At 28.8% G+C, this 20,906-nt stretch overlaps 1 protein-coding gene across 3 annotated transcripts; it reads right to left on the reverse strand.

Moving 5' to 3' along the window:
- Positions 1-7,410: 7,410 nt before the first annotated feature.
- On the reverse strand, positions 7,411-18,823 carry Vps2 (vacuolar protein sorting 2). 3 transcript variants are annotated; one of them, XM_075378611.1, is made up of 5 exons: positions 18,779-18,823; positions 18,026-18,221; positions 16,812-16,987; positions 14,371-14,505; positions 7,411-7,673 (listed from the first exon to the last, which is right to left on the reverse strand). In XM_075378611.1, the coding sequence occupies exons 2-5, from the start codon at positions 18,191-18,193 to the stop codon at positions 7,463-7,465; spliced, it is 690 nt and encodes a 229-aa protein (XP_075234726.1). In that variant the 5' UTR covers positions 18,194-18,221; positions 18,779-18,823; the 3' UTR covers positions 7,411-7,462. The 3 variants fall into 3 exon arrangements, with proteins under 3 accessions (XP_075234726.1, XP_075234725.1, XP_075234727.1); XM_075378610.1 differs by having other exon boundaries at positions 18,679-18,816; XM_075378612.1 differs by having other exon boundaries at positions 18,744-18,807.
- Positions 18,824-20,906: the final 2,083 nt, after the last annotated feature.

A 20,906-nucleotide genomic window follows, 5' to 3' on the forward strand; every position in this document is an offset into this window, starting at 1 on the left:
TGCAAATATATATATAAAATTAACATATCTCTCATACTACATTTTATTTAAATGATTGTGATGAATATTTATGATCGTGGTACCATGCCTTTATAACAGGCGAGTGACACAATCGAACCGAACTGGCTTGAACTGCAGTTGAGTTCACCTTTAATGCTGCTAATACTAATGCCACTACTCTTGTCTATCATTGTTAATTGTAAAATTTGTGTGCTTAGTGCAGTATAGTTTCATTCTTTCCAGGTGTATTTTTGTAAAATACCTGATTCAGTCAAGGAAAAAGTTGCTATAGCAGAAGCTTATGTTTTGGATCCTTTCAAGAAACATGTCAAATATTTGCAGAGAAATTTTTGAATATCATACTACTATCTCGGCAAAGAATTATTTATTTGGTCGTGCTAATTCACAGAACATTAGGTATCAAACGACTGAAAATCCCCACTGAATGTTTGAGCGTCCACTTCATAAGAAAATCATGTACAGTGTTTCTGAGCAGGATCGATATTTTTTGACTAGACTGCCAACACAAAAGCATAACATACAATTTTTAAAAAATTTTATGCTCAATTAAAAGATTGTGACATAGAGTACGGTTACTAACATGAGGTTGCAACATGTCGTACATCAAATTCATTAGTATGTATTTTTTGCAGTTTTTACAGAAGAACCAACTCTTTGAAGGACAGAATTCCAGAATCAAATGCCTCACTCTCAATGTTCTAAAGGTGAAAATTTCATCAAGAAATCTATGGCATTAATCTACAGTCAGCAAGTCTTGGGTCAATCTTGTCAGGTGACTCATTACAATCGATCATTACGGCACAAAAGTGGAGATCACTGAGCGGCTGCTCACTTCAAACTTTTTTTGTAAAAATAAGGTGTGTGTGTATGTGTGTATATATATATATACAAACTATAAGCTAATGTAAATACAGAATTTAATTTTTTGTTTCATTCATAAAATGTTACATGTTGCAACTGTTTTGTTTGTAGCAGTTCGATTGCTCACCCTGTACAATATGTAATAAAATATGGGGGTTAATAGATATGCTATTTTTCACAAAAATTGATATGTTGTTAATTATTTCTCTAATTTAAAACTTATGTTTACTTCTGTGGAGAATTCCCTTTTACTAAATGTTTTGTCTTTTTCATGATGTTGAAACTATGTTTAGTTTACACCATGCAAATAATGATAGATTATTCTCTTGGGAGTACTGTGGTTGAAGGAAGGTTGCTTATTCAAAGCATCCCTCAGATTACTGTAACGATAAATTGAATTTTCATAAATCAGAACTACTCGGTCAAGAGTTAAATCGTACTGTATACAAGCACAACTACCCTAATAAGAGAATGTACATCTTGTTCCGCTTGGTAGAATGAAGAAAATCTGTACACTTCCTCTCCCTACACGGTAGAAATGTGTACAATAATTTGTTGATTTATACTATCTGTCTCAGTCTTTCTTAATACTGCGACGCATATAAACTATCTGAGATACAAACAAACTAGTTAGTGTTGTTTTCCTTGAGAGTAATGCTGCTCATTAGAGAGCCATTCCTTATGGTGAACAGAAAAGTCTGGTTGGGCTTGTTAGCTGACCGCCTGCCGTTAGATCAGCAAATCTACTACGTTAAAAGTTTTCACCTCATATTGCACGAGATGAAAAGAATCAGTCATAATAAATAATCTACTAATAATCTATCTGTGGGCAACCCTTTCTGTAAATATCAGAAATAATGTCATAAATAAATTTAAAAAATTCAAAATGTTAATAACTGTTAATTTTCTGCTCTACAGTAAATTCTGTTTCAGTTTATTTAGTTTAATCTTATAATAAAACTTTCAATAACAGCAAGAATATCATCCATGTACCTCAAAGTAAATAAATTCATAGGAAATAATGAAATTCTCTTTTAGCTTTCATTTCAAGGTTACCCGTGAAAAGATTAGCTAGAAATCCAGACAGCGAGTTTACAGGAAATATTTTTTTAGCTTTCATTTCAAGGTTACCTATGAAAAGATTAACTTTGAATTTAGACAGAGGGTTTACCCATTGTTATTCCATCAATCTATACAGTTGTAACTTACTAAGGTTATTATATAGCAAATTATAAAGTAATTACTGTAAAATCAACCATATCAGTATAATAATTCTATATTGAAAATATATAATAAATGTTAAAAGTACAGTCTTCTAACATGGGACCACACATTTATATTTAAAGTTTTACATCCCATCTGTATATTACATAGAACATGACCAAAACTATTTTATAGAAATTTCTCAAATAGCAGCTGTGATTGAATAATAATAATGATTTCTTTCTGGCCGAGTGCAATAATCCTCTATACTGTTGACTAAGATGTATTCCTGTGGTCAGCATGATGTAGGGGCTTGCAGGTTACAATTATCTTCATTCGCTTGTGTCAGCAAAATTCATTTGATTGTATCTAGCACCCAGTATTATGTGAAAGCAGCAATGATCTTGCACAATTCTGATGCGCCCTACAGTACTTCCGCATTTGCTTAGCGCCAGTCTTTGGCATCTTATCTTCTAAAGATGGAGTTGTAAATTGGTTTCAGTAGTTTTTATATTTGTCAAAGTTTATTAATTTTGACACAAAATTCTTTTCTTTTATACTGCTGATGTTTAATAAAGCCTTTCTTAAAATAATGAATTAAGTAACTCTTCAGAAACTTAAAAAAAACAATGTTGTCTGTATTTTTTAATGGTTTTAAAGTGATATTCAGTTTGGCCAAACAGATCATGTAACTGAGTATCAGAATTCTATAACTCCTTGCTTTACCTGAATTTACTCTTTCCGTACTTGAAAAAAAGTAGGTAATCGTCGTCAAAAAATACCCTTGGAAATTTTAAGGAGAGGGAAAGAGGAAAAATAGAAAAGTAAAGAGGGGAAATGAGCACCTCTGACTGTCTGACAAAATCTGTAATAATAAAATAAAATAGCTTTGTAGAAAACTAACAGAACAAATAAAAAACCTTTTTCTCTTAACCTTTTCAGATCATTTAGTCTTGAAAATGGTTATGTACGGCGTCAGATTTATCACACAAGTTGAACGACGTTTATACAATGTAAAATGTTTTATTTAGACTAGAAAGAATATGACCATTATTTTCATTGAAGTGTGCTTGTGCTTGTGCTTGTGCGTGTGTGTGTGTGTGTGTGCGCGCGCGCGCGTGTGTGTGTGTGTATGTGTGTGTGACTTGTGTATTATAATTGCTATGACAATTATGGATTTATTTATTTACAAAAATAGCTTATCTTAGTAGCAACATATCGATGTATTGAAACACATAATAAATTATGATATATGGCACACACAAAAAAAAAGGAATTTGTGGTCATAAATATGTCACTTTTACGTGAGGTCTATAAATATCTTTTCTGACAAATGATATCGGTAAACATGTAACACATATAGATTCATAATGAATAACAGTATACAGTAAAAATGTTTTTTTTTGTCAATCTGAATAGCCTTTTGAGTGGTGGGGATCTTTATAAAACGTAGTTTTCTGAATCTACTTTCACTTATACTAACATATGTTACTAATCTGTGATTTATGACACGGGTTTTTCATCATATTTTGCCCAATTTCAACCGATTTGCTTGAAAGTATTATTTTTAAAATCAGCAAACTATGTTTCATAAACACAAAGCAAAAAAATTCTGCATTAAATTATTGTAATTTTTGTACTGTTTCAATTTTTTTGTTGTTACAGGCATAAAAAATATCCAATCGTAACGGTTTTTTTTTGTCAGAATCTGTTAAATCTCTTTAATATACTGTCATTTTTTGAAATTTTTTTCACAAGAGGGTAGCATAAGACTATGAAGGGAGGCGGATTGCCTCCCTTCGAAAATATGTTGGTCATGATTGGGAGTGTGAAGGGAGGCCTTAGGCCTCCCTTCACACTCCCAATCATGACCAACATATTTTCGTGGAGCGCTAATCAAGCGCGGATCATTGTGATGGGAGAAGGTTTACCAGACAGGATGGTTTCAATCTTACTCAAGATTAGATAATATTTATAAATATTTTACTACACTAATCAATGTGATTTGAAAATACATTTTTAATAATAAAAAATAAGATTATTTTATTAAGATATCTATTATCAAAATAATTCTGGTAACCCAGCATAACAATGAAATATCATTAAGTAGCAATTATTAATTCAATATAAACAGTATTATATCCAGTGTATATCAATAATAAAAAAAAATAACATTGCCATAAAATGTCTAAAATAAATATTATCGTTATTAATAATTATTTATATAGCAGTTATTTTAAATGGTTTCTGACCATAAATATTCTATTATCACCATATATTTTTTCTTTGCACAAACACGCTAAATCTCACACACACATTCACACAAAGTACTTGATAGTCACACAGCCTTCTTCATGGTCTGGAATCTTGTAAAATTTCACAACACAGTTCATAAAAGCCAATTCTAGTTAATGGAGGTTTATTTTCTGTAAAAATAAAATAGAAATTACTGTCAATAAAACTTGAAGTAGATTGGTTAAATTATTTATTTATAATTTTTTAAGATTATTAGTAAATAATACAATGCAGGAATATTATATATAAGTTACATTAATCCATCCAGTCAACCCAAGTACAGAATAAAATAGGATGACACCTACTTTATTCCATAATCTAAGCAAGAGCACTTTCGCGAGTATCTCGCGTCATCAGTTGCTCTATATAATTTTTCAAATCATTCATTGCAAATTACACATTCTAATTAAAATCCCTATACTATACATGAGATTTAAAATTGTTAAAAGATCTTTTTCAATTAAATCAAAACAGAAATAAAACTAAAATTTTTTAATTTTAATTTCAATCAAAAATTTTATAATTTAAAAAAATTAGCGCGAGCAAGAGCGCTTCACGCTCTTGCTTGGATTATGGGATAAGATAGGTGTCATCCTATTTTATTTTATTAATTCTTTACTTGGGTTAATCGACTTAATATAATTTGTATAGTGCAGAGGAATATGATTCCTGAAAGGATCAATTTAAAAAAATACATATATATATACATACAAGAAGCCCCGGGGAAATGAGGTCATACTGAAATTTTAAGGACGTTAATTATGGGGAAGAATTAGTGATTTCTTATGGTTTTTGATCTAATAATAATAAAAAATAATATTTCAGACATTTTTAGATTTTTAGAAACTTGTTTATATTTTTTAGTAATACATAAATCTAACTATTATCATATATTGCATGAGTTTAACTAATAGGTTCATTTGGATTTAAAACCTTGCATAGCTGTTTTGCAGATTTTGCAATTTATTAATGTTAGTGAAACATTTTACAATATCTTTTTTAATGTTTACAAAATACCATGTAAATTGTTTTACTCTAGCAATAAAACTGACTTTTTCAGTCATAAACAATTATTTTAATAACAGAGACAAGACTATAGTTTTTTATTTTTTATCTTCCTTGCAGTTAAAGAGTGTTTCCTAATCTTTTGTGATTAAAGAAATGACCGATTTCTTGCATATTTTGCCCATAACTGAGGTCTAATTTGACAATAAAGTAAAAAGAAAATGCAAATTATACTAAAATATTTCACTAAAAAATTTACGTTTCACATATGTTTTTCTTAGATCCTCAGTAATGAAGTTAATCATAGAAAAATTCCTTTCCTACAGTAATTAAAAAATGAAAAATATCATAATTTGGTTATCTGTTACGAGACGATTAAGAATAAAATCTAATTACACTGAATTTTGTAAGCTTAAAGAGGAGTATTAAATGTTTTGCTAAAATATATTTTATCAGCTAAATAAAATAAATTTTTAAGATAAACAAAAAGATTTACCCTTCTCCCATCACTCTATATATTATCCTATTCTTTAGGAGTCTCCAGAATGATAATAAACAAGTAAAGCTAAAGAACTCTAATTATTATTTACTTATAAATGTTTCTTTTACTTTATTAAATATATGGCCTGACAACTTAGATATTCAACAATAATGAATTTTCTTCATTTCTTGTAAATATGTTATCAGAGTTTTTAAACAATCAATTAAATTAATTCATCTTGTAAAAACAGAAAGTAATTAGGCAGTATGATATGATACCAGAGCTTGTGGATAGTACAAGTTTCAAGACTGATGGCAACATCTTTAGTAATTTAAATCAACTACATTATATATGACAAACCTGTTTACAATTTCCTAATAATCTTATCATACTCCAAGCAAATGTAAACAACAAATGATTAATCTTAGAATATTTAATCGGTGCAAAGAAATAATGTAACACACCAATATCATAAAATGTACAAATTTAATTATGTTATAGTACACTTTCCAACATAAAAAAGAGCTGGATTCTGCTTAAGTGTTAGGCACATTCAGCACACATAGATCTAGCAATTTTTGTGTATTCTGTGATGACAATTAATAACAAGCATATTCGAAAAATTATTCGAAAAATGTTTTTTGAATACCCAAATTGTCAGGTAAATTCTCTACAATTAAACTCTAGTTTTCGCCCTCTATACACAAGCTAGGGTCCAAACAGGGCTAAAAGAACAATGCAAGGAAATTTTCACCGCTATGCTGCAGCAACTTACACAACCCCAATCTTTTTTAAGAAAAAAAAAACCATCACTTGTGATGAAACCTGGAGCTTCTGGTACAGTCCTGAGACAAAACAACAGTCAATGTATTGGAAAATGCAGACATCATCAAGAATGATAAAAGCTTGGTCACAGCAAGTCAAAATTCAAACCCATACTCATTGTCGTTTTTGTTATTATAAGTGTAATTTTGAAATTACGGGTTCAGAAGGAACAACATTATTTTAAGGAAGTTTTAACAAACCTGAAAGAGTTTCAAAAAAAATGACCAGAACTGTGGGAAAATTATCCCAATTAGGACATTAGGAAAATTATCCTGATTAGGTCCTCTCAATTAGGACAATTTTTCTACAGTACAATGCAGCACCTGCTCCTCAGACAACACTTTTTTTTTGCAAACAAATTTACTACCTTAGAATATCCTCCATATTCACCAGATTTGGCACAACCTGACTTTTCTTCTCCCTAAAGTGAAATATATCTGTGCTTAAAGGATCATATTTTAGGTTGGTTGATTTAGTGAAGGAAATGGCAGAGTATTAAAACAGCTAACAAAAACTGATGTGTTCATAATACAGAATCTTCTGTTGCTAATAGAAACCGATTAGAATTGTAACATGTTAATTAAATAAAAGTGAGTTACCATATTGGTCTCGCTGAGAAATAGGTTACACCCTGTACAAACTACACTATAATATGTACTCGTGTATTACATACAGGTAAAAAATTAATATAGATCTTATAAAAGAAAAAAAATACTCACTGAAGGCAATATTGTAGTAGAAACATAACGCCAAATATCACTTTTATAGATGTCACTCGCGTCTTAAGTTATCCAATCTAGCTTGTAGATCAGCATCGGCATCAACAGTCATACCACCGCCGCTGCTTCCTCCTCCAGCAGCTGCTGCTACAGGTGTCTTACCGCTAGATATACTGAGGGATCCGGACGTTTCAGGTAATCCTCCAAGCTGTTCTGTCAGTTGGAGACCTAATTCATCAAGTACCTGTGCGACAACTGCCTCGCTATAAAAAGAAATAAAATTTTTTATACAATATCTTTGTGTTGGATATATTTACATTAATATAAGTAAACATAAGGCTGACGATTTTTATGCGACATAAAAAATTCATTGATTATACTGATGTCTACTGGTATTTATCGGGACCATGTACAAATGAATTTCTACTCATTTAACTTATCAAATTCTGTACAGTCTATAAATTGGATTTGACCTAATGGTCACAGTGCTCAATAAAATGTTTGAAATAAAGATCATAGTTCTCAAAATGATTCTGCTGTTTATATTCATTAACATTTTAAAGCTAAAAATACTATGCAATAATAAGTATTCATTTGTTGAAAGCAGAGGCAATTTAAATAAAGGCAATGAATTAAAATTTTGATTTTGTATAAAAATATAATAAAATTTCTATATTATTTTATTGATGATTGTTTATGGTGCATTATTATGCAGTTTATAATTTTTTTTTGCATCAATGACAATATCATTTGCCATAAATGCTAAATAAATACAAGAATTGTTTCACAACAGAACGAGTGCACACACAATATGTATAATAACAACATAAAGGTTAAACTCTATTCCTTTACAGGATGATGGTTCCACAACTCCTACAATTTTCAGTTAAGAGTAAATCAAATATAATGGGATTTTTGTTCCTGAGCATCTATGGTTGGTAGGACTGGGCCCGTGCTTCTAGTATGCTGAGAGTTAGTCATTTCACACTTCCAACCAATTTGTCAATAATGCTCACAGTGTCGGAGTAACAGGTGCACCCCTTCACTGCACAACGCATAATTATAAAATTTCTTGCTCATGAAGGAGTTCAAGGGATGGAAATTTTCCAGAGATTGACTGCACAGTTCGGGGATAAAAAACATTGTCAAGGACTTGTGTGTTTGCCTGGCATAAAGAGTTAAAGGAAAGATGAGAACAAGTAGAAAATCAGGAACACGATCGCTGTCCTCAGACCAGCATTACAGTCAAAACATTTGCACGGTTCACATTTGAAAGCCAAGACTCGACTGTCAGCTGGCAAGGTTCTTTGGTCTTTTCAACCAGCGAGGCATTTTGCTCATTGATTTCTTTGCATGAACAACGCATCATCAATGCTGCTTACTACAGTGAGCTGTTGAATGAGGTGAGGGCTGCATATTGCCACAAAAGATGAGACCAACCAATTTGAGAGGCCATCCTCCTCCATGACAATAGAATTGCAGTATGGTATTGCACAAATGGCTAACATAACTGTGCATCTCATTTTTTCTGTTCTGCCTGTTTTCACCAGTGTTTAGATTGGATTCGCCCACTTTGTTTAGAGATGCACAGTTATGTTAGTCATTTGTGAAGATGGAAAAAATTGCTTCCTTATGTCATTTTTAAAATAAAAAACTCTGCCGAAGGGAAAACTACCAAGAAGTTTACATGTTTGCGTACAAGATATGGGGTGGATGGACACAAAACTAATCTGCGACTGGCTAGAAGTCATTTGGAATCGCCAACCCGAAGCAATGTTAAAAGAAAGAAAGAATTCTCATTTTAGAGAGCTTCCATCGCCATTTTGAAGATTCTGTGAAGAATTGAGTCACATATACACAGATGCTGCAGTTATTCCGGAAGGCCTCACTTCTGTGCTGTAACCCTTGGACGTGAGCATCAACAAGCTGTTTAAGGAACACATTAAGAAGTTTTACACTAAATGGATGGCAGCTGGAGATCATATTCCCAAAGAGTGGACATATGCAGAGACCTTCAATAGAGCTTCTTTGCAAGTGGACTTCAAAGCCTGGGAAGAAGTTAGTCTGAAAATGACAATCAAGAGTTTCAAGAAGACTGGCATCTCCTGCGCATTGAATGGAACGGAAGATCACCTCATATTTGAGGATTCTGATGACACAACTTTGGGAGAGACTGACATCGATGATGATGAAGACAAGGATGATGATGAAAGCAGCAGTGACAGTAAACAACTGTGTTCCAGGTAATTAAAATACAATATTGCACTTTTTGTGTTGTTAAAATAATGGCAATTGGTTCAAACTATAAATTCATAAGTTACTCATTTCTATTTTCAGACATACTGGTGGTACCTGTGAACATGAACAAAGCCACGCCCCTGATGTCAAATAGCACGCATCCTCAAAGAACAAGACTTTTTTATCTGTATAACTTACAATAGTTAGTGTTTACAAAAATATACTAAATTCATAGTTCAGTAATATAGTTATTTTTATTTTCATTTTCCGAAATACCCGTTTGTAAGATCCCCTCAAATTTTGGGATATAATTGCATTAAAAAAAGGGGATCTTATTTTCTAGTATATATATATATATATATATATATATATTTATTTAAAATCAAATCTTTTAAGAATCATACTCTTCTGTACTATATACAGATATATTTATTTTATTTTATTAGATCAACCAAAGTATAGAATAAACCAAAGTAGGATGACTTACCTTATTCCACTATACATGCAGGACTGCTTTCGTAATTTACTCACATCATCAGCTGCATTAAATGTTTATATATTCATCCTAAATTATATTACAAATTTCATAAAATATAATATTTTATTATATAAAATATAATATTTATTTTATTTAAAATTTAAAACTTTTAATCTTTTTATTTTAAGAATTTAAACTTTTATTCAGTTAAATTAAAAATTAAAACAAAATTTAAAAATATGAACAATTAATTAAAATTAGCATTAACAATTAAATTGCAAAAATTTTTAAATTTTTATTTAAAATCAAATTAAAATAAAAAATAAAAATTAAAATCAAATAAAAATAATTTTCAGTAAAGCAATTATGCATGTTGTCCATTTAACTGAACTTTACTATACTGACTCAAATATATTAAATTATACATCACTATTAAATTAGATGGTGGTGCCGTCTTGCAGCTTTCAAAATACTGTCATCTCATATCTGTCTGAAGGTTGATCATATTAAATTTATTTTTATGTTTATATATATATATATATATAGTATCTTTCTAAAATGTCTAATTCCTTACTATTCGTATTCATATTATATTTTTTAATTTCCAGTATTTTTAAATTTGTCCTAATATCAGATATCAGATATCATATGTTTATTCTTAATCAGAAGATCAGATACATTAGAGAAACTCAGTTTACCTTTTTTATAATTTCTATAATGTTCCAAGAATCTAGCCTTAAAGGATTTAGTGATCTTTCCTGCATAAACATGGTTACAATCATTACATTCAATTTTATAAATACCACTCAAATTATATAAATCAGATGAATCATTATGCTTATTAATTATTATGTCTTTTATTATGTGGTTATCTATCTGGAACGTGAGTTTGAATTTATTATTATGAAACCTATATACATATTTTAAATATACATTGTCAACTTTTTGTGTGCTGTTTAATGTTATTAAATGTGTATTATTTTTAATTTTTGACATTTGTTTATTACATATATTATCTACTAAAGAATTATCATAACCATTATATAAGGCAATTTGTTTTATAATGCCAATTTCTCTTTGCTTATTTTACTTTTATTTTCATTATACTTTGTATAATTAATAGCTCTATTTACCATGTTTGTGTAAGTACTAATTTTGTATGACCACGGGTGATTTGAAGATCTATGTACAGTGGTTTTGTTAGATGTGGGTTTTTCTATAAACTGAAGTTGATTGATTACTTTCATTAATTTTAATATTAACACCTACATAATTTATCTTTTTATTAATATCAATTTCAAAGGTAAATTTCAATCCACTATAGTAGGAATTTAATTTGTTCAAAATGATTAAATGCTCATTACATATAACTCGATTATAGACTACAAAAATATTGTCAAATATGAACAACATATCTAGTCCATAATAAAATATCAAGCATGTGAGTTATCTCGTAAACAACTTTACTTTCAAACTCCTGTAAGTAAACCTCAGATAAAATGGATGACAAAGGAAAATCCATTGGTAGGATGTTTTCCTGGCTGTAATATCTGTCATCAAATTTAAAATAATTTTGTTTGCAAATATTTCCTATAATAACAATAATATTTTCAATAAATAAGGGATGTTTGTGATTTTTCATTAATCTATTCTTTAGTATATTATTAGTTTTTCTATGGGTATACTAGGATACATATTACAAATATCATAGCCAACCATCCTAGTTTTATCACTAATTTTTAAGTCTTTTATTAATTATTTTAGAGACAATGTAAGAAGGAGCAGTTTTTAAGTTAAAGGTCGCATAGTTTGTGTATTTTTGGTAGTTCAGTTAATATAGGTGCACTTGGTTCATACGGGTACAACCTAGTGTGATATGTTAAATTATTTTTATAATTGAAAATGTTGAGGTATTTTATTATTAAACTTTTTAGTAATTTTTAGAAAATTTTTAGTAGGGTCCTTACCTTCAAATCATTCCCCATTACATATTGTTTCATCAAATTTTTATATTTGTCAGACTACATGATGAGCGGCGTCTTAGTTTTATCTGACTTCAAAATGATACTATTATTATTATTTAATTTATTTTTCAGGTTGTAAATTATTTTTTTAATGTAATTAATTAAAAGGTTTGTAATTTATATTTCATCGTTTTATATCATACATTTTATTACCAATGCCATTACATAAAATTTCTTTACCATTAGGATTTGCTCTGTTTATATTTATTTTGGAATCTACCACAATATTCTTAACAATATCAATCATCCTTTGTCAGAATAAATACTGATTAGCTACAATAAACTGCTCTTCATTATCAAGGACCATATTTGTTAAATTTATCAAATCAATTCATTTATCAGGAAATGAACCCAAATTTGCATGCAAAAAAAAAATTATCAAGTTGGAAATTATCATCAACATTAGCACCCAACGAATTTTCCTATAATGTGAAATAACCCAAGCCTTTATTATTATTATACTTATAGATTATTAGATTATAATTATGGTAATGAATACTCTTATAATTTTTATAACATTATCAATTTTACTATATTTATTGTCTTTAAGTTTCTTTTTATACATTTTAATATTGTTTCTAACCATAACAGCTGTACATAATCAATATAAGATTACCCAAAATTTTTACCAAGTATAAATGTGTATTTTATAATTCAATATTTAATAATTTTTTTTTCTATAATATGCATATTTGATTTCTTGATTAACCCTAAATTTTTCAGAAAATTATTTTGTTTTATTTATATATTTACTAACTTGGTAATTTTTTATATTAAGCCTAGCATAAATTTTTACAATTTAGTTATCATTTTAATTATTTTTTCATATTTTTAAGTTTTGTTTTAATTTTTAATTTAACTGAATAAAATATTTTTTTAATTCTTAAAATAAAAAGACTCAAGATTTTAAATTTTAAATAAAATAAATAAATGCATGATATGTTATTATATTTTATGAAGTTTGTAATATAATTTGTGATGAGTATGTAATAAAGGTGATGCGAATAAATCATGAAAGCGCTCCTGCATATATAGTGGAATAAGGTAAGTCATCCAACTTTATTTATTCTGTACTTGGGTTGATCTAATAAAATAAATAAATATATACAAAGATTGACATTAAAGTACAGAAATGGGCTTCATATTTCAAAACTACGGTGTACTAGGAGGAAGAAACAAGTGCGAATCCTCGTAGTTACAAAATTACTAATTTATGGTGCATTTGAAATGTTTGTTACCCATCTTGAAACAAACTTTTTTTTTTTTTTAAATAGAAATGTGGACATGTCATATGATTTTAATGTAAACTTTTATAAGAAAAACAATTGTGAAAACTGTTTCTTGATAAATGCCTTTGTATTTATAAGCAACAAAGTTTCAAAAACGGAAAAACTGAACAGAAATAAAACAAGGCAAACATTTGTCTGTCTCCCCTCTTCAACACCCAAATGAGCAGATAAAATAACCTTATTAATTACTAACAGAATACCTAATTAATCCCATCCTATAATTAACATTTAAAATAATATTAATTTTTTCCATTTATAATTAACATATTGAAATTTGTAGTCACCATTTCAGTTTAAATAGTCAGAATTTAATTCTTTTGATACAGTTTAGCTCATCTCACAAAGATTTTTAAAATAACATATCGCATGACTCATTTAAAATTAAAATTTTTTCACGACTCATTCAAAATTTATGAGCCACTCTTGTCCATCACCACTCCCCTAAAAGCCGAATTCTCTAAATAGGGATTTATGAATTAACCTTGGCCTCTTTTATTGGATAAGATTTCCAAAAAGAGAATTGTGACACCTCAAATAACAAAAAAATTAAAGGGAAACATACAGCCGTTGTTCTAGCTAACACACTGTTGGCCGATATTTTGGATCGGATGATTGGGATTTAGTTTTCCTTATAATTTTTCTTGTCTAATCAAACTCCTTAAAATGATTATTGAATGACCGTTGGTCACATCTGAAATTTTTGGTCGCCCCCCCATATCCTGCCACTCAAAAAATATAAGAGTGAAATATATGTTCATTGAAAATAAGTAGGCTCTCAGTACAAGGGACAATGCCACAAATCGCTTCCGGTTATCTTAATTATAAAAAAAAAAAAAAAAGGTAAGAAGGGGGTGTAAAATTACTTTTCAGCTGCCCGGTATAAATAAATATCTCAAAGTAAAATAAATCTAGAATTTAGAATATAATCCACCTTTCTTCTTCATCGGCTTCATCCTCCATCGCATCATCGATAGCGTCGTTCATAACCTCTTCCTTCATATCCATTATTTCAGACTGCTTTTCAAATTCAGACAGTATCCTTTGTATCTGGGGTAAATTTAACTGCCTGAAGGAAAAAATAACAAAAACAAAAATTAAACATACAATCATTGAATATTAAAACTAGTATTTAGTAATACAACATTTGTTTGCTTAACAGAACTTCTGCTTGACAAAGTCAGTCATATTACTGAATAATGCTGTATTCACTATAAAAATATCTAATGGGCAGACCCAAAACAATATCTGGTCACTTTTAGTTCAATCTGAATACACATTTTTATTTATTCCCAAGACTTCACTAAAGGCACAAGATTGAGTACATGAGTCAGCCTGTATGAAATATACAGCAGATTCTAATCGCTTAGATTTTTGAAGGTAACACCTTTTAAAAATTTGTAACAAAACAGCTATTGGAAATAAACTTATTTAAACAACATAGTATATATGCAGTCAGTGCTGGTGAGCTTTTTCCATGGCGATTCACCAACTGTTCTGTTCTGTATCGCTAAAGCAGTGGTCAATAAGGAACCTGTTACAGTTGCTCCCACCAAATAAGAGGTGGACAATATGAACCATTCTTTGCAAGTGAAAGGGCACAGTACCACCATCAGCGTTCATGTGATATATATGGTAATAAGTTATAAATGATGAGAAATCAGCGTCACAAATTCAGAGAAGTACTATGGAGGGGGAAAAGAGCAATATTTAACAGAGACCAATGAACTTATTTAAACTTCAAAAATATTACAATAAACTTTGTTACATATTAAAGAATTCACGGTACTTGTGTATTATCTTAATTTCCTCTCTTTTCTCATAAATTAGTAGTTTTCATCTTTTATTTCAACATTTATGGAAAAATGGACAACTTTTAACTAGATTACGTGATTAACAGATAATACTGAAATAAATTATGAATGATAAATGTCACTTTACTAGACAAAGTTCACTGGTAGTGGGCGGGTGGAGGTTGACATAATCGACATGTTGCCTAAGGCATCAGTCTATTACCTCAACTCCGAGGATATTTGTGAATCAGGCCCTTCTATCTCTTCCTGTTATGTCATTAATGCCAAAAATTATGCTTTTGCATGTCAGAACTGAGAATTACTAGTACAAACAGTAAATTCAAGTTTGTTGTACAATGCACAAGGAGGTTGAGCTAACAGACAATGTACCTGCGGGATAATCCCACAAGAATTGTTGGGATCTTGACATCACAACAAAGCCATTTAAACTCATATATGTTTATGGGGGGGGGGGGGGAAGGAAAAAATAACATTAAAATTACTCAGACAATGCACAATTGGCCTGTCGCCCTTCCTTCATCTCCTGTAATACAATATTGAATTGTATCTAGCCGAGTACATGTTTTGCGCTAAACATTCCAAACATAATTATTCAAAGCATCATACATTCATTGGAAAACTCTCAGCACCCGACAGGACTATAAGAAAATTTATACATTTCACCTTTTTCTTGTTTTTTTTTTTTTAAGTGCAAAAATGTTATAGTTTATAGGAGCATTAGTACTCAATAAGAATTGAAGTATACTTCAAGAGTATACTACAATTAGTAATTTAAGTAGTAGTACCTCGACTTCAAGCTATTACTCTTGTTGCTTTATCACACATACCTATTATCTAGACCCCCCTGGATCACTTCCAAATAAAAAGCAATTATTCTTAATAAGAAACTAAAACCAACTTCCACAATTACTTTTTAAATCAAAACAAATCTAGTTTTCATTTAGTGATAATATGAAATGATGAAAATTATTATCTTTCAAAAAAAAAGATTTAGACGTGCAGTGAATTCAGAAAAAATATAAATATAAAAAATTCTTCTTTCAATAAAAATTCAATTTTTAACTATACAGCAAAACTGTAAAAACAAAAGTAAAAAAATAGAAAGACTGGTGTAGAATAAACTGATGATGCTCAAAAGAAATAAATCAGAAAAAAAAAATAGTTTCTAATCTCACTCATAAAGATATAAAAGTAAAATTAAAAGAAAGAACATAATTAAAATTAATTATGTATATAAATGAGTTTAAAGGGCTTATATTTATTAAAAGGAGAAAAAAATAAAATACAATTTATAAAAGTAGACTGAAATCTGTTGGCAGTTGAACAGCTTTAAAAAATTTGAATGATAATCAATTTTAGTCATTTCACCAAAATACAGTTACAGATGTGTATAGAATAAAACTAATAAAGGAAGACAAAAACAGAATAAAAAAATCAACTAAATAAAAAGACAAGATGTAACAAAAATCAGATTATAATAGAACCAAATAATAGCTTTGAACATGATCTGAGTGATACTAAGATTTAAAAATAAAAGCATTAAGAACCACCTTTCTTTTACCTGTTCATATTTTGCATAGCTCTTGTAACACCTTTCATCGCTTGTGCCATGGCATTCTGAGATCGTAGTGTATGTATCTTTAATGATACTGCTTGTATATTAGCTTTCATTAACATAAATTTCTTTTCATATCTTCTTGTACGAACTAGATCTTTTGCCATTATTTTAACAGCATCCTAAATAAATATTTAAGAAATAAATTGTAATAAAAATGTGTAAAACATAAATATATATAAAACTATTTCTTATACACCACATCATTAAATAAATAAATATTTATTTATAATTTAAGTAACAATAGACTTACACTGTATGGCAGATGAATTCTGTTGCGTATGAAAAATGCCAAATCTGACCAGGATTTGAACCCACAACCTTGTAGATATAAGGCAGAGATGCTACATTCTGCTCCAATGATATATATATATATATATATATATATATATATATAGTGTCTTGAGAGGTTGTGCCGACTTAAGAGTGATCAGGATATCAAAATAAAACAAAAAAAAATTATGTGGGCCAACGCCCATGTTGCTTAATTTTCCTAAATTTTTTTAAAAATAAAAATGTACATTTTGGGAACAGAATGAAATATCTTAATGAGATTTGGTGTACAAGTATCTGACACAATTTTTAAATGCGTTTTCACTTCCTTTACCGATTGAATTAAAAATAATTAATGATAATTTCTATTATTAGTAAGTGAAAACAGGCACAAAATTATCAATTTTTTACGATTCACTTCAACAATTTTTCAGTTTTTTATCAACACATTTGAACAAATGAGGTGTCATTTTCTTCAAAACAACAGTTTATTTAATAAAACATTATCTGTTAAAACTAATCTTTATGAAGCTATTGATAACTAAAACATTTCAATGATTGCCATTTTGGAATTTTCAAACTTATTTATTTTGCAGATTTTGTCAGATACATGTAAATCTAATTTCATTAAAATATCTCAAACAAATCTGACTATTAAATATATTCAATATATTTAATAATTGTTTAATTTCCTACAAATTACAATAGAAGCAGAAAAATTCATTTTACATCAATGAATGTGGTAGTAAACATAAATATGGGTAGTTTAATATTTTTAATTTCAATTTTTAATAAAAAAAAAGAAAGTCTAATGATCCTATGACAACACTTAAGGAACTAGTTCTATCAGTTTAAGTTATTACATAATTAAGTTGTTGAGTACACACCATTTGCCCCTCTTTAGCCATTTTTTTAATATCAGCAATAATCTTTTTTTCTTGCTGCTCCATTCTCATTTTTTCTCTATCTAAATCACGCATTGCTTTATTTAATGCTCTCTGGTTTTGCCGGAGCATTTCCTCTGGAGTCATTCTTCTCCCAAATAACCATTCCATTTTTTATAAATATTTATTTAACTTTGATCTGAAAAATTACAATAAAACAGAAAAGTGATGTAAAACAATATAATTGTTAAATATAATTAAATACTATTACGAAATACATGGTATAGATTTAACCTAAATTATATACACTACAACTTAATATAACTAAATCTTAACTTTCAAAGGTGAAATAAACTTAAGTGCAATAATACGAAATATAGAACAAGTACAGAGAACATTTTTTCAAAGTGAATCATAGGAGTTGTAGGCAAATAAGAAGGAAAAGTCACTTAATTATTTTAAACAAATTAATTCAATTGTTTGTATACGCATCAGTAACAACATTTAAAATATTTATTTCGATTCATCTACAACTCTCCAAAATAACTAAATTTATTAAAAACTGTAAATATTCGTTAAACATAAATAAATAACCTCTTTTAAACAAATTTAATGAAATTAAAGTACTTAAACGATATAATACATAATAATCATACATTTTGGAAACTTAAAAACCTGTTTCAATTATCTTTAAGCCAATATATATAACTTTAACACAAACCCATATAATTAAATAAAACAAATAATAAATAGCACCTTCAGCAACACCACTTTAAGTCAACTCGGAATTTGACATCACTTACGTTCCTAACAATCGATAATCTGTATTCGTATGACTATTTATATCGATAGTTGAATATCAGTAAACAGAAAATTACGGCTTTAGAAAATACATTAATGTTCATTTTTAAGATGAAATTGACTGTCAGAAGGATTTTACTTTTCTTGAACAACATGACTATAGATTTACGTTTAAGAAGTTATATTTTTAGTGGTGGGTGGAGAGGTTAGCGTACCTGTAAGGAAACAGAACAGTTCCAGAAAGAGCGGTTGGTTCAAAGAGAATGTTTACCGTTTTTATAATATTATTTTTTATTCACCGATTGTGTAATTATTAAGATTTAGCACAAACAAAAAAATTAGTTTTACTCTAGTAAATATAAATAAATTTTAATGTTTTAAAGAACTACAAATGCAAGCAACAGAAAAATGCAGTGGAAAACAAATACAAATGAATAAATAAATAAAATTATATTAAACTTTCTCAAAAAATATTAATTGTTCAAGGTTTAGTAAATGAATTTTTATTTACAAATATTTCCATCCTATCAAAAAATATTTACTTAATTTTAATTTGCTAGAGAATTAATTTTTAAAATGTGATTCTGATGAAGATTCCTTCTTTAAGCTTCTGTTAAAAAAAACTTGTTAAACTTTTTTTGTCAAGTTGCAGGCTTCTAAATTCTCAATCTTCTGTAACATAATTTAGTCTGGAAATATGATTTTAATTTGTGTTTTGCGTGCAGAGCAATTTTTGTACACAAGCATTCAAGGAATGTATGATTGATAATTAGATTAATTTAAATATTAACTATAGGTTGTGGGATGAAAAACTTTATTTATTATTTTTTTTCTGAGGTACCACTATTATATCTGTTGGCCAATTAACATTCTCTTATTTATCTTACAATAAGTTCCATCAATTACTGTGTCAATTTTCTACAGTCGGCTAACAAGGGACTCCACACCTAGAAGGAGAAAGGTAACTTTTTTCAATTTGAGTATTATTGAGACATTTTCATAAAAAAAACTTAAGACACCAGAAATGCTGTAATATTTGTTAGTAAGAGAAGTTCTAGTGGGCCCATTGTAATGTTTTTCAACATAAATTAAGTAGAAGAATTTAAAAAAGATAAAAAGTGTTTGTAGATTACTAGAAAATATTTTACACTCCTTGCAATCAGCATGCTTATTATTGTAATAAAAAAAAGCCTGACACTATTTTGATATTCAAAGAATTTTAATGCAAGAAATTCATGAAAAGTATTAGGAAAATTTAGAAGTATTCCTGGATTCCAGATAACCTTATCTCATACACCAATTGGCTATACTGTTTGTATATAATATTCTCTTATTTTTATCAGTGTTAGTTTTTTGTAACAGAACTTTTTTTAAGCATCTTATATTCTAAATAAACACTAATATAAAAAAGTTAAATAAAATTGACAAAAAAGGTTATAATACTTTACAGATTGTAGATAGTTGTATTTAATTTAATGGTACTTCAAAATATCTACGTAAATTTAAAGGAGAATTAAAAAGTATTTAATACTTTTGGAACGGTGTATTACATAAGTTTAAAAATAATAAAATTTGTAATTGGTTCCTTTTTTAGTCATTAGTCACTAATAAATGTTAATCATGCTGTGAATTTATACCCAACATTTTTATGAACTAGCAAATTTAACCAGTGACATTTCATTCTTATTTTAGATCCTTCCAATTAACAGAGAGCTACTCAATGAAATTAACCAGGGATATGTTTACCATCTTAGTTGGGTCCAGTCTGTGTTGTTATTCAAAGATTATGTACATGTCTTTTGAATTTGAATATAAATAATTAATTATTCTTGCATTCTAAATGGAAGAAAAGGCATCTTTTACTCATAATATAATAGGCAAAAAGCTTGTATAAAATACATTTTGCTCATTGAAGAAGGCAACAGAAAACCATTTCACACAATTTTCCTGGTTCGCATGAAATGGAAGGTTATTTCAGAGATGGCTGCACCATTTTATGGAATGATTGAGTGAAGTGAATAAACAAATTCTTCAACTATGAACCATTTGCTTAGCGATTTTAGTATTATTCTGAAGAAAAAAC

Source organism: Lycorma delicatula, chromosome 11 (genome assembly GCF_047948215.1).
Source record: "Lycorma delicatula isolate Av1 chromosome 11, ASM4794821v1, whole genome shotgun sequence".
NCBI classification, from domain to species: Eukaryota; Metazoa; Arthropoda; class Insecta; order Hemiptera; family Fulgoridae; genus Lycorma; species Lycorma delicatula.

What these genes read in the sequence shown, in the direction of transcription:
- Vps2 (XM_075378611.1), bottom strand. Translation starts at nt 18,193, where the DNA reads ATGGAATGGTTATTTGGGAGAAGAATGACTCCAGAGGAAATGCTCCGG. An exon ending in TGGCTAAAGAGGGGCAAATG is followed by an intron (nt 16,988 to 18,025) that starts GTGTGTACTCAA and finishes ATATTTATTTAG; the next exon opens with GATGCTGTTAAAATAATGGC. An exon ending in GCTATGCAAAATATGAACAG is followed by an intron (nt 14,506 to 16,811) that starts GTAAAAGAAAGG and finishes TTTTTCCTTCAG; the next exon opens with GCAGTTAAATTTACCCCAGA.